At 45.8% G+C, this 14,922-nt stretch overlaps 1 protein-coding gene across 4 annotated transcripts in view; it reads left to right on the top strand.

Annotated features, from left to right (window-relative positions):
• The window catches only part of IFT172 (intraflagellar transport 172), a 231,338-nt gene that overhangs the window by 35,345 nt on the left and 181,071 nt on the right, over positions 1 to 14,922 (top strand). For all 4 annotated transcript variants that reach the window (XR_012645170.1, XM_074991603.1, XM_074991602.1 and 1 more), the window contains exon 5: positions 14,830 to 14,895. Coding sequence is in view for 3 of the 4 variants with exons in the window: in XM_074991603.1 (XP_074847704.1) it covers positions 14,830 to 14,895 (66 nt within the window). In the remaining variant the exon portion in view is untranslated. The remainder of the gene's footprint in view (positions 1 to 14,829; positions 14,896 to 14,922) is intronic.

Below are 14,922 nucleotides of genomic sequence, written 5' to 3'. Positions count from 1 at the left end.
ACGTTCTAACCATTCTTTCTTGTCAGCGCGACAGCTTTTCTTGACTCTATGATCCAGCAACTGGTACTTTTCCACAGCTTCCGCTTTCTCGCCTGAAGACTTTGCCTGATCTCTTTGCCTCTTTGCAACCTTACATTCATCAATCAACTGCCAGGTCCTGTCCTGTATCCAGCATTCTTTTTGTGTGCCTCTCCTTCGACCAGTCATCTCTTCTGCGATCTCAGTCACTGCTCTTTTGAACTGCATCCACTGGTCTTCGAGTGAAGTTTCACGTTGCATTTGTTGAAATCGGTTTCTAAGTGTAAGTTTGTACTGTTCAGCTATGGCTTGGTCTCTTAACTTTTCAACTGCATAGGGCTGAGCTGTTTGCCGCTCTTGTTTTCTTTTAAGGCGAAGATGGAGCGATGCCATCAAAAGATGGTGGTCTGACCCAACATCAGCTCCACGGTATACTCTCACATCTAGTAAAGCTGGTCGCCATCGTTTGCTGATGCTGAAATAGTCTGTTTCATTGCTAGTGATACCATCAGGCGACCACCATGTTTTCTTGTGGATATTCTTGTGTGCAAAATAGGTGTTTCCAATGCACAAGTTGTTCATGCTACAAAATAGTAGTAAGCGCTCTCCATTGTCACTCGTTTGTGTTGACGATCCGTACAGGCCAATCACATGTTCCCATCCCTGTCTTCTGTTATCTATTTGCGCGTTCATATTGCCTATGAGTAACTTGATGTCATGATTGGGAACATCACTGATGGTGTCTTGTAACAGATCGTAAAACATGTCTTTTTCAGCTTCGTCAGCATCCTCAGTTGGTGCATACACTTGGATGATTGTAGTTTTCGCATGCCTTGACTTGAATCTCGCTGTGATAATACGTTCGTTCACTGGCTTCCATCCAACCAATGCCCGTGACGCTTCCTTACTTAATATCAGGCCTATGCCGTGTATATGCTGACTATCGTTCCCTGAATTAAGAATGGTTTTCCCATCACTAACTAGCCTATTACTTCCTGTCCATCTCATCTCGCTAGTGCCTAAGATGTCCATTTGATAACTGTCAAATTCATGGAGTAATTGCGCTACCTTTCCACATTGGTATAAGGTCCTTTCATTCCATGTTCCAATTTTTGTTGTGGTTTTGGCACTTAAAATCAAGCTTTGCATCGGGTACTGAACTTCCTTTCGGCTTTCATGCAGCACTGTCATAAAAAAAGAGTCGATACCTTTGCGCTGAGTTAATTTTTGTTTATTTTGTTTGGTTGCACTTGTTGTTTCTGCAGCAATTGGTAGGTTTTACAGGATCGAGTTGCTAGCCCGACGCCCAACCTTCCTCCTTTTTCATCTGGGCTTCGGACCAGCAATGGCGGAATTATACCTCCACACAATGGTCATATATGGAAGAGGTCTTTTGTTATGTCATACATCACCTCCGTATTGCTGCATGCAATGAAAATCTTTCTTCACAGGTACATAATTTAGAGGGAACTAGGGATATTAAAGTTTAACTAATAAGCCTCGCCCTAAACGTGGCTTACCTGTTATGGTTAACTGGTATGGGCTGGAGGAGCGCCCCCCTTTGCCTTCTGTGTACAGGAGGTTGGTGCAGCCCCACAGGGCCAATGTCGACAAAGGCATTCCATCTGGGTTTAGAGTTGCCCCATCGATGGTGGCCCCAGTGAGTGGGGAGGAGGGCAGCTGGGCAAGTGGCTGCTGCAGCCTGGCTGGGTTAGAGTGGAACCTCCTGCCATGGACAGGGGCTGCTTCAGCCAGGCACACACAATCACTGAATCATAGGGCTGGAAGGGACCTCAGGAGATCATCTAGTCCAGCCCTCTGCTTCAAGCAGGATCAACCCCCCACTAAGTCATCTCAGACAAGACCTTGTCAAGCCGGGACTTAAAAACCTCAAGGGATGGAGAGTCCACCACCTCTATAGGCAATGCATTCCAATGCTTCATCACCCTCCTGGTGAAGTAGATTTTCCTAATATCTAACTACACCTTTCCCTCTTCAACTTCAGACTGTTATTCCTTGTTCTGCCATTTGACTCCACTGGGAACAGTTTCTCTCCGTCCTCTTTATAGCTCCTGTGTAGGAAGTTGAAGGATGCTATTAAATCACCCCTCAGTCTTCTCTTGTTTAGTTTACAGAAGAGAAGACTGAGAGGTGATTTAATAGCAGCCTTCAACTTCCTGAAGGGGGGCTCTAAAGAGCAGGGTGAAAAATTGTTCTCAGTGGTGTCTGATGGCAGAACAAGGAGTAATGGTCAGAAGTTGAAGAGGGAAAGGTGTAGGTTAGATATTAGGAAAAACTTCTTCACCAGGCGGGTGGTGAAGCATTGGAATGCGTTGCCTAGAGAGGTGGTGGATTCTCCATCCGTCGAGGTTTTTAAGTCCCGGCTGGACAAGGTCCTGGTTGGGATGACTTAGTAGGGGTTGATCCTGCTTGAAGCAGGGGACTGGACGAGATGACCTCCTGAGGTCCCTTCCAGCCCTGTGATTCTTCTGTAAACTAAACAAGCCCAAATCCCTCAGTCTATCCTCATAGGTCTTGTGCTCCAGACCCTTAATCATTTTTGTTGCCCTCTGCTGAACCTGCTCCAGCACATCCATATCCTTTTTATACTGGGATGCCCAAAACTAGACACAATATTCCAGATGTGGCCTCACCAGTGCCAAATAGAGGGGAATAACTACTTCTCTAGATCTGCTCAAAATGCTCTTCCTAATGCACCCTATTATGCCGTTAGCCTTCTTCGCTACAAGGGCACACTGTTTACTCATATCCAGCCTTTCATCCACCATAACCCCTAGGTCCCTTTCCGTCGTACTGCTGCTGAGCCAGTCGGTCCCCAGCCTATAACAGTGCTTGGGATTCTTCCGCCCCAGGTGCAGGACTCTACACTTTTTGTTTAATCGCATCAGATTTCTTTTGGCCCAGTCCTCCAATTTATCCAGGTCCGTCTGGATTCTCTCTCTATCCTCCAACGACTCTACCTCTCCCCCTAGTTTTGTGTCATCTGCAAACTTGCTGAGGGTGGAATCCAGTCCCTCCTCCAGGTCATTAATAAAGATGTTGAATAGTACCAGCCCCAGAACCGAGCCTTGCAGCACTCCGCTTGAAACGGCCCACCATCCAGATATTGAGCCATTAACCACTACCTGCTGGGCCCGACCATCAAGGCAGATTTCTGCCTGTCTTATAGTCAAAGTATCCAATCCATATTTCCCTAACTTATGGACAAGAATGTTGTGGGAGACCGCATCAAAAGCTTTGCTGAAGTCAAGGTATATCACATCCACTGACTTCCCCATGTCCACAGAGCTTGTTACCTCGTCATAGAAGCTAATCAGATTGGTCAGGCAGGACTTGCCCCTGGTTAATCCATGTTGGCTACTTTTGATCACTTTCTCCTCTTCCAAGTGCTCCAAAACGGATTTCTTGAGGATCCCCTCCATTATTTTCCCAGGGATTGAGGTAAGGCTGACCAGTCTATAGTTCCCTGGATTGTCCTCCTTTCCTTTTTTTAAAGATGGGCACTTTGTTTGCGTTTTTCCAGTCATCCGGTATCTCCCTCAATCTCCAAGGGTCTTCAAAGATAATGGCCAAAGGTTCAGCAATGACATCTGCCAATTCCCTGAGTGCCCTTGGGTACCTTAAATCCAGACCCATGGACCTGTGCACATCTGATTTTTCTAGATAGCTCAGAACTTGTTCCTTCCCCACAGATGGCTGCCCTTGACCTTCCCATACTGGATTTTCTGGGACTGTTGTGTGGGAGTTGAATTTGTCTGTGAAGACTGAGGCAAAAAAAGCATTGAGTACTTCAGCTTTTCCTACATCATCTGTCACTAGATTACCTCCCTCATACAGTAATGGCCCCACACCTTCTCTGATAACCCGTTTATTGTTAACATGCCTGTAGAAACCCTTCTTGTTACTCTTCACATCCCTTGCCAGCTGCAGTTCCAATCATGCTTTCGCTTTCCTGATTATTGCCTCGTATTCTCTAGCCGTACGTTTATAATCCTCCTTAGTCAACTGTCCATGTTTCCATTTCTTGTATGCATCTTTTTTGAGTTTAAGCTGACTAAGGATTTCCCTGTTAAGAAAATTGAGGGGCGATATGATAGAGGTATATAAAATCATGAATGGTGTGGAGAAAGTGAATATAGAAAAATTATTTACCTTTTCCCATAATACAAGAACTAGGGGACACCAAATGAAATTGATGGGTAGTAGGTTCAAAACTAATAAAAGGAAATTTTTCTTCACACAGCGCACAGTCAACATGTGGAACTCCTTGCCCGAGGAGGCTGTGAAGGCCAGGACTCTATTAGGGTTTAAAAAAGAGCTTGATAAATTTTTGCAGGTTAGGTCCATAAATGGCTATTAGCCAGGGATAAAGTATGGTGCCCTAGCCTTCATAACAAGGGCAGGAGATGGATGGCAGGAGATAAATCACTTGATCATTGTCTTCTGTTCTCCTTCTCTGGGGCACCTGGCATTGGCCACCGTCGGCAGATGGGATGCTGGTCTGGATGGACCTTTGGTCTGACCCAGTATGGCCATTCTTATGTTCTTTGTTCTTAAGCTGGTTACCTACCCTGTTTGCATTTCTTACTATGCAGGGGGATGGTTTGTTCCTGTGCCTTCAGTAAGACTTCTTTAAAATAGTGCCAGTTCTCTTGAACTCTCTTCCCCTTCATCTTTGTTTCCTAAGGGATGCTGTTTATCATTTCTCTCAGGTAGTCGAAGTCTGCTCCTTTGAAATCAAGGGTCTGTATGTTACTGCTCACCTTCCTTCCTTTTCTCTGGATCCTGAAATCTACGATCTCATGGTCGCTGCAGCCCAGGTTTCCGTGCACTTCTATTTCTCCTACTAGTTCTTCCCTGTTTGTGAGCAGCAGGTCAAGTTGTGCATGGCCCTTGGTCGGTTCCTTCAGCACTTGTACCAAGAAGTTATCCCCAACATTCTCCAAAAACTTCCTGGATTGTCTGTGTGCTGATGTATTGGTCTCTCAACAGATGTCTGGATGATTAAAGTCTCCTATGAGAACCAGGGCCTGTGATTTGGAAGCTTCACTTAGCTGCCTGAAGAAAGCCTCATCTATCTCCTCTCCCTGATCTGGTGGTCAATAGCAGACACCAACTACAACATCAGCTCTGTTACTTTCGCCTCTAAGCTTAACCCAAAGACACACAACTGGAATTTCTCTCTCCATGTACTGGAGCTCTGAGCAATCATACTGCTCCCTCAGATAGAGTGCAACTCCTCCTTTTCTCCCATCTGTCCTTCCTGAACAATTTATAACCTTGCATGACCGTGCTCCAGATATGCGAATCGTCCCACCAAGTCTCCATTATTCCAACCACCTCATACTACTTTGACTGTGCCAGGGCCTCTAATTCTTCCTGTTTGTTTCCTAGGCTTCTGGCATTAGTGTACAAGCACCTTAGAGAAGGGGCTGATTTGGCCCACTTTCTCTTCTTCACCCAGGAAACCTACTCGATTGTTCTCTTCTCCTTCCCCACTAACTTCAGGGCTTGTGTCACCTTCCCCCGATGAACCTAGTGTAAAGCCCTCCTCACTAGGTTTGCAAGCCTGCCCTCAGAGATGCTCGCTGTTCTCCATGGTGCACCCCAGGACTGCTGCAGACTGCTCCAGCCAAGCTGGAGTGCCCCTGCCTGAGGTGCTCCTGGGTTGGGCTGCTCTGGCTACGCTGGAGCACCCCATATCCCCAGAGTCACTGAATGCAGCGACGCACCAACCTGACTGGAGCAGCCCTGGTTCCAGTCTCACTGCAAGTGGTGGAGCTCTAGGCCAGCTTGGCTGGTGTGGCCTGCCCAGCCACCCCCATCTACTTTTTTAATCAGTCAACCAATTAAACGGGATTATACGTCCCTATAGGGAGCACTTGTTTCAGGCCCTCACAACAGAAGGCCAGACAACTGTGAAGGCATCTCTCTAGGCCTAGATCAATGCTGCTGACAGAGAATTGTGTTTTATTGCTGCCGTGCTCTAGCCTCCCACGGAAGTTACAAAATACCATAGGGGGCCCAGGCTTTCAATGGTGATGTGTACTTGTCTCTTTGTTCTGTTGAAGACTAAATGCCACTACAGTTAGTGAGCATGAGTGGAAAGAGAAAGTACACAGACTGCTCAACAGTTTCACCCAGCCCAGGTTCACTAAGAAGGGGCTGTCCTTTACATTGACCTCCCAGTCAGCAAAATCCACAAAACAGCCCATTTTGACCCTTTGGCCAGGGCCATGACTCACATACTGCTCCAGATTCTATGCTGCATCTGTTCACTTCCCCCTCTTCTGGTGATCATCTCTCCTACTGCCTGACTTCTTGGGAACTCACTACATCAGACAGATGGATCCTGGAAGTGGCTTCCCCAGGCTATTCTATCCAATTCAGATAATTTCCACCTCCCTCACCCTCCCTGTCCCTTTTCAGGAACCCTTCTTATGATGGTCTCCTGAGGCAGCAGATACAATGCCTCCTTAACACTGCTCCAGCAGAGTTTGTCATAAAAGAATTGTTTTCAGTACTTCCTGGTCCATAAGTAAAACAGGCTGGAAACCAGTTCTGGATCTCAGAACTTTAAACATCTTTGTCCTCTCAGTGTGTTTTCTCTTGTGCCTCATCTTTTCACTGGATTTTCATGATTGAGAAGGACGGCAGTGGGGGCGAGTCCACCCTCTGCCTGTATCCTTGCACCAGAACATGAGGATATCTAGGGCACAGCTAGGGAATGGCAGACACTGTTGATGAAAATCTCAGATCTAGAGCATGCAGGCAAACACGCGGCCTGAAGTGGATTACCCTGGGAGGATGGGAGAGAACGTGTTGAAGAACACCCGTTACTGTATGAGGGAAGGAACCTTTCCCTTCCAGCTAATAGTGTGAACTAAGGTGCCTACGGTAGTCTGGTCATGGCAGGCTGCAAAAAATAGGGCAGATTGTCCTAAAACTGGTAGTTAGATTCAACAATCTGTCAAAAATATGCTCTTGATCCCCTGCACTCGTTATCAGTGGGCCAAAATGAAAGGCACACAGCCTCCTTGATTGCATTCCAGTTTCAGGCTCCCTTGTCAGTATCTAGGTCCAGTAAAGGGAGAGGTAATTTAAAACTCTACTCACTGTACAAAATGTTTTTCTGATCCCTGGGGGCCAGCCATTTTACCACATCAGTACTCATTTGTTTCTTACCCAAAAAGCTATACCACTGGGTAGTCCTTTAGAATCTAAAACTAAAGGTTTGGTCATTATAAAAGGAAAGAAGGAGAAAAGAGTTGTTATAGGGACAAAGCAAGATATACTTATGACCTCTGAGTCCATATATCAGGTTCCTAGCCAACAGGTGAGTTTACTGGCCTGTAAAATCCTTCTGGAACACATCCAGAGCTTGGGTGGGTTTATCAGTCATTTGTTCAGAGCTTCTAGAAAAGTTACTCCACAGATACGATTCCCAGGGGTCTGTTTTTTGACTAGAAACACTTGGTTGAAAAGAGATCCTGGCAGCTATGGTCAGCATCGCTGACTGGACTGTTAAGTCTGTTTGTGGTGCAGGCACACTCTCTGCCCAGCTACGCCCTCTTCCACACCCCTAACTCTCTGCCACAACCCTGAGCCCACGCCACACTCCAGACCCCTTAACTGCATCCCAGACTCCTCATTTGTGGTCTCACCCCAGAACCTGTACTCACTCCCCTGTCCCCTGTAGCACTTACCCCTTTCTGCACCCCGACTCCCTTCCCCAGCCCAGTGGGAGGGACTTAGGGCTGGAGCAGAGGGTTAGGGTTCAGGAAAGAGAGAACATAGGAAGGGGGTCATGTGGAAGACAGATGGTGTGGCAAGGGTGTTAAGTTTGCTGCTGTTTAGAACAGCATGGAGTCCTGATCCCAAGCTCAGTTGACCAGGTTCTGTGAATCCAAACACGCCTATGCCTCTGTGATAGCACGGGGTTTCTAGGCACAGCTAGAGAAATCAATACAGGGTACTAGTAACAGAGAGATAGCTATGCTAGTCTTTATGCTATCAAAACAAAAAAGCAGTCCAGTAGCACTTTAAAGACTAACAAAATAATTTATTAGGTGATGAGCTTTTGTGGGACAGACCCACCTCTTCAGACCATAGTCGTACCAGAACAGACTCAACATTTAAGGCACAGAGAACCAAAAATAGTAATCAAGGTTGACAAATCCAGAAAAATTATTATCAAGGTGAGCAAATCGTAGAGCAGAGGGGCAGAAGGAGGGAGCGGGAAGTCAAGAATTAGATAAAGCAAAGTATGTGAAAGAGTCCTTATTATGAGCCAATCCAGGGTACCTTTGCTTTAAATCTGGGCCACTTACAGCCCCAGGGTGGGATTTCCTTCTCACTAAGGCAAATCTAACCAGCATCTACAGCACCGCTGCCAGCCCCACTGACCAGCCAGAAGCGACGCAAGCAAACCCACAGACTTCTCAGCTGCTGTACCAGCCCAGACCAACAACCCCAACTTAAAGTGAGAAGCTCTTAAGTCTGTTTCATTCAATGCTGCACAGATTCTTCCACACCCCAAAGGGCCCAGCCCCAGACTCTGGTCCATGTATGGTTGGATCTTACCTCCAAAACAACATGCTCACCAATTCTTTAGATCTAAAGACTTATTAATAAAAAGGCAGAACATGGTTAGAGAGAAGAATTGTTAAAGCAATACTTTACATGCATCAGTCATAACTATTGATGCAGGCTGGTGATGATGTTTGCTGATTCCTGAGAGTATTTGAGAGTTCATTTCAGGTTACATGGATTCAGTTATTAAAGCATTGTAAATCCAACCCGCTGGGGTGCACATGATGGCACATGGACCCGTGGAGACCAAAAGACAAAGGATCCAAGATGGATGCTGCTAAGTCCACAGCCTGGCTCTCTTCTTGTTGTTGTCTCTTGTGTTCAGCGACAAAATCCTTTCTTCTTCCCATAGTCCCTTGAGGGTCCACCCCAACCTGACTCAGGTGGGCTGTTGTGACAAACTGCTATTGGATGAATCCCAGGAGACAGTCTCCAATTTCTGAAATAGATCTGTTCCTTTGTCTCAGTTCAGGTCACTTGACCAGTGGGCTGCATCCCATTGATGCATCCCAAGCATCTGGGATGTGGATTCGACTGTCTGCGCCTTTATCATCCATCCATCCTGGCTGGGTCTGAGATCACACCTCCTTTTGTGAAGCTTAGCTCTCAAACATTTTCTAACACAGCTACATAGCTAAAATCTGTAACTTTACGTACAAACGTGCTGAATAGTGACAGAGAGTGAGCTGTGTTAGTCTGTATTCTATCAAAACAAAAAAGCAGTCATGTACCACTTTAAAGACTAACAAAATAATTTATTAGGTGATGAGCTTTCCTGAGACAGTCTCACTTCTTCAGATCTTAGCCATACCAGAAAAGACTTAATATATAAAGCAGAGAGGTCCAAAAATTGTTATCAAGTTTGACAAATCAGAAAAATTGGTATCAAGGTTGGCAAATCAGAAGAAACAAAGGGGTAGCAGGAGGGGAGTGTGAGGTGAGGAAGTTAAGAGTTAGATAAAACAAAGTGGTTTCCTGGGTGAAGAGGAGAAAGTGGGCCAATCGGCCCCTTCTCTAAGATGCTTGTACACTAATGCCAGAAGCCTGGGGAACAAACAGGAAGAATTAGAGGCCCTGGCACAGTCACACAAGTATGAGGTGGTTGGAATAACGGAGACTTGGTGGGACGATTTGCATAACTGGAGCACAGTCATGGAAGGTTATAAATTGCTCAGGAAGGACAGACAAGGGAGAAAAGGAGGAGGAGTTGCGCTCTATGTGAGGGAGCAGTATGATTGCTCAGAGCTCCAGTCTGAGGAAGGAGAAAATCCAGTTGAGTGTCTTTGGGTTAAGCTTAGACGTGGAAGTAACAGAGGTGGTGATGTAGTTGGTGTCTGTTATAGGCCGCCAGATCAGGGAAAGGAGATAGATGAGGCTTTCTTCAGGCAGCTTAGTGAAGCTTCCAAACCACAGGCCCTGGTTTTCATGGGAGACTTTAATCATCCAGACATTTGTTGAGAGACCAATACATCAGCACACAGACAATCCAGGAAGTTTTTGGAGAATGCTGGGGATAACTTCTTGGTACAAGTGCTGAAGGAACCGACCAGGGGCCGTGCGCAACTTGACCTGTTGCTCACAAACAGGGAAGAACTAGTAGAAGAAATAGAGGTGAGAGGGAACCTGAGCTGCAGCGACCATGAGATCGTAGATTTCAGGATCCGGACAAAAGGAAGAAGGGTGAGCAGTAACATACAGACCCTTGATTTCAGAAGAGCAGACTTTGACTCCCTAAGAGACCAGATGAGCAGGATCCCTTGGGAAATGAAGATGAAGGGGAAAAGAGTTGAAGAGAACTGGAAGTATTTTAAAGAAGTCTTACTGAAGGCACAGGAACAAACAATCCCGCTGTGTAGTAAGAAATGCAAACGTGGTAGGCAACCAGCTTAGCTTAATAGGGAGATCCTTAGTCAGCTTAAATTCAAAAAGGATGCATACAAGAAATGGAAACATGGACAGTTGACTGAGGAGTATAAACATACAGCTGGAGAATGCCAGACAGTAATCAGGAAAGCGAAAGAACAATTGGAACTGCAGCTGGCAGGGGATCTGAGGAGTAACAAGAAGGGTTTCTACAGGCATGTGAACAATAAACAGGTTATCGGAGAAGGTGTGGGGCCATTACTGGATGACGGAGGTAACCTACTGGCAGATGATGTTGGAAAAGCTGAAGTACTCAATGCTTTTTTTGCCTCAGTCTCCACGGACAAAGTCAACTTCCCCATGACGGTCGTAGATGATGCAGTATGGGAAGGTGGAGGGCAGCCATCTGTGGGGAAGGAACAAGTTCTGAGCTATCTAGAAAAACTAGATGTGCACAAGTCCATGGGTCTGGATTTAATGCACCCCAGGCTACTGAGGGAATTGGCAGAGGTCATTGCTGAACCTTTGGCCATTATGTTTGAAGACTCTTGGAGATTGAGGGAGATACCGGATGACTGGAAAAAGGCAATCATAGTGTCCATCTTTAAAAAAAGGAAAGGAGGACAATCCAGGAAACTATAGACTGGTCAGCCTTACCTCAATCCCTGGGAAAATAATGGAGGGGATCCTCAAGAAATCCGTTTTGGAGCACTTGGAAGAGGAGAAAGTGATCAAAAGTAGCCAACATGGATTAACCAGGGGCAAGTCCTGCCTGACCAATCTGATTAGCTTCTATGACGAGGTAACAAACTCTGGACATGGGGAAGTCAATGGATGTGATATACCTTGACTTCAGCAAGGCTTTTGATACGGTCTCCCACAACATTCTTGTCCATAAGTTAAGGAAATATGGCTTGGATCCTTGGACTATAAGATGGATAGAAAGCTGGCTTGATGGTCGGGCCCAATGGGTAGTGGGCAATGGCTCAATATCTGGATGGCAGTCTATTTCAAGCGGAGTGCCACAAGGCTCGGTTCTGGGGCCGGTGTTATTCAACATCTTTATTAATGACCTGGATGAGGGACTGGATTGCACCCTCAGCAAGTTTGCGGATGACACAAAACTAGGGGGAGAGGTAGATTCATTGGAGGGTGGAGAGAGAATCCAGAGGGACCTGGATAAATTGGAGGACTGGGCCAAAAGAAATCTGATGCGGAGCAATAAGGAGAGGTGTAGAGTCCTGCACCTGGGGCGGAAGAATCCTAAACATTGTTACAGGCTGGGGACCGACTGACTCAGCAGCAGTATGATAGAAAGGGACCTAGGGGTTATGGTGGATGGAAGGCTGGATATGAGTAAACAGTGTGCCCTTGTAGCCAAGAAAGCTAATGTCATACTGGGGTGCATTAGGAGGAGCATTTTGAGCAGATCTAGAGAAGTAGTTATTCTTTTTTTTTTGGCACTGGTGAGGCCACATCTGGAATATTGTGTCCAGTTTTGGGCCCCCCAGACTAAAAAGGATGTGGATTTGCTAGAGCAGGTTCAGCGGAGGGCAACAAAAATGATTAAGGGTCTGGAGCACAAGACCTATGAGGATAGGCTGAGGGATTTGGGCTTGTTTAGCTCACAGAACAGAGGACTTACAGGTGATTTAATAGCAGCCTTCAACTTCCTGAAGGGGAGCTCCAAAAGGGAGGGTGAGAAACTGTTCTCAGTGGTGTCAGATGGCAGAACAAGGAGTAATGGTCTGAAGTTGAAGAGGGAAAGGTGTAGGTTAGATATTAGGAAAAACTACTTCACCAGGCGGGTGGTAAAGCATTGGAATGCGTTGCCTGGAGAGGTGGTGGATTCTCCATCCATCGAGGTTTTTAAGTCCCAGCTGGACAAGGTCCTGGTTGGGATGACTTAGTAGGGGTTGATCCTGCTTGAAGCAGGGGGCTGGACTAGATGATCTGCTGAGGTTCCTTCCAGCCCTGTGATTCTGTGAAAGTATGTAAAAGAGTCCTTATAATGGTCCAGGTAATTGTTGTCCTGGTTCAAACCGTGTGTTAATGTGTCAAATTTGAATAAAAATGACAGTTCTGAGCACTCCCTCTGTAAACGATTGTTAAAGTTCCTTTTCAGTAAAACACAGACTTTCAGGTCATTAACAGAATGGCACACTCCATTAAAGTGCTGACTGACAGGTTTGTGAGTTAGGAGTTTTTTAATGTCTGTTTTGTGTCCATTAATTCTTTGTTGAAGAGTGTTTGCAGTCTGTCCTATGTACATGGTGTGTGGGCATTGTTGCCACATGATGGCATATATGATGTTAGTTGATGAACAGGAGAATGTGCCTGTGATTCAGTGAATAACATGGTTAGGTCCAGTGATGGTATCTCTAGAATAGGTATATGGACAAAGCTGGCAATGAGGCTTGTTGCAAGGAAAAGTTCTAGGATTGATATTATTGTGGTATAGCCTGTCCTTCTGGAGTGTGGCATCCTGATTTAGGACAGGCTGTAGGTCTTCAATGATGCATTGCAATGATTTGAGTTGGGGGCTGTAGGTAATGACCAATGGTGTTCTGTTGTTGGCTTTTGTGGGCCTATCTTGAAGTAGTTGGTTTCTGGGTATTTGTCTGGCCCTGTCAGTCTGGTTTCTTTACTTCTCCCGATAGGTAATTCAGGTTTATGAGTGTTTGGTAGAGATCTTGTAGTCTCTGTCAGTAGGATCAGAGTAGATGCAAATGTACCTAAGGCCTTAGAATCATAGAATCATAGAAGAGTAGGACTGAAAGGGACCTCGAGAGGCCATCGAGTCCAGCCCCCTGCCCTCATGGCCGGACCAAGCACTTTCTAGACCATCCCTGAAAGCCATCTATCTAACCTCTTCTTAAATATCTCCAGTGATGGAGATTCTACCACCTGCCTTGGCAATTGGTTCCAGTGTTTGATCACCCTGACAGTTAGGAACTTTTTCCTAATGTCCAACCTGAACCTCCCCTGCTGCAATTTCAGTCCATTGGCTCTTGTTCTATCCTCAGAGGCAAGGAAGAACAAGTTCCCTCCCTCTGCCTTGTGACACCTTTTTAGATACCTGAAAACTGCTATCATGTCCCCCCTCAATCTTCTCTTTTCCAAACTAAACAAGCCCAATTCTTTCAGCCTTTCTTCATAGGTCATGTTCTCTAGACCTTTGATCATTCTCGTTGCTCTCCTCTGGACCCTCTCCAATTTCTCCACATCCTTCCTGAACTGCGGTGCCCAGAACTGGACACAATACTCCAGCTGAGGCCTAACCAGCGCAGAGTAGAGCGGGAGAATGACTTCTCGTGTCTTGTTCACAACACACCTGTTAATGCGTCCTAGAATCATGTTTGCCTTTTTCGCAACAGCATCACACTGTTGACTCATATTTAGCTTGTGGTCCACTATAACCCCTAGATCCCTTTCTGCTGTACTCATTCCTAGGCAGTCCTTTCCCATTCTGTATGTGTGACACTGATTGTTCCTTCCCAAGTGGAGCACTTTGCATTTGTCCTTATTAAACCTCATCCTGTTTACCTCAGCCCATTTCTCCAGTTTATCCAGATCCTTTTGAATTATGACCCTATCCTCCAAAGAAGTTGCAACCCCTCCTAGCTTGGTATCATCTGCAAACTTAATAAGTGTACTTTCTATGTCAGTATCTACCTTGATTGTAAATGATGGATCTTGTTATGTGTGCAGGATGGAAGCTAGAAGCATGTAAGTAAGTATGGCGGTCAGTGGGTTTCCGGTAGAATGTTAGTGTTTAAAGTGCTACATGACAGCTTTTTTGTTTTACCTACAAACAGGATGAGCTTTTGTGGGGCAGACCACATATTCAGATCTCGAATTTCAGATTTTCCAGATCTCAGGAAGTGAGTCTCTCCCATGAAAGCTCATCACCTAATAAATTCTTTTGTTAGTCTTTAAAGTGCTACATGACTGTTCTTTAGTTTTGTGAAGGTGCAAGCACAGCTACCTTTCTGACTATTCATCATGTAAACAAGATTGTCATATTGGGCAAATCAGAATTTTTCCACTGATCTCTCACATGACATATCTTGTATGACTCATTGCAATTTTGTAATATTGCTCTTCATAATGTTATAAATGGTCACCTGTATTCCATACATGGTCACAAACGAATGCAGTCTCGGCTCCTCAGTGGGATTCTGATCTCACTGCCATTGCGGATTCTGGGTGCTTTCCCTTTAATATGTGCTTCAGGCTTCCATGTGGTGAGTGGGAGTGGCATTGCTTCCTACGTGGCAGGAAGTCTTCTAGTTTGGCTGAGAGCTGTAACTGCTGTGTGCTTTTTCCTGGCAGAGTGCAGTGACCTGTTTGCTGTGGCCAGCAGAGAACATCATTGTCTTTGGACTCGCCGAAGGGAAGGTAGGGAAAGCCTAATCCTGTCCTTAA

The sequence above is a fragment of the Carettochelys insculpta genome, chromosome 3 (assembly GCF_033958435.1).
Source record: "Carettochelys insculpta isolate YL-2023 chromosome 3, ASM3395843v1, whole genome shotgun sequence".
Lineage (NCBI taxonomy): Eukaryota > Metazoa > Chordata > Testudines > Carettochelyidae > Carettochelys > Carettochelys insculpta.
This window is presented reverse-complemented; position numbering and strand designations above follow the sequence as displayed.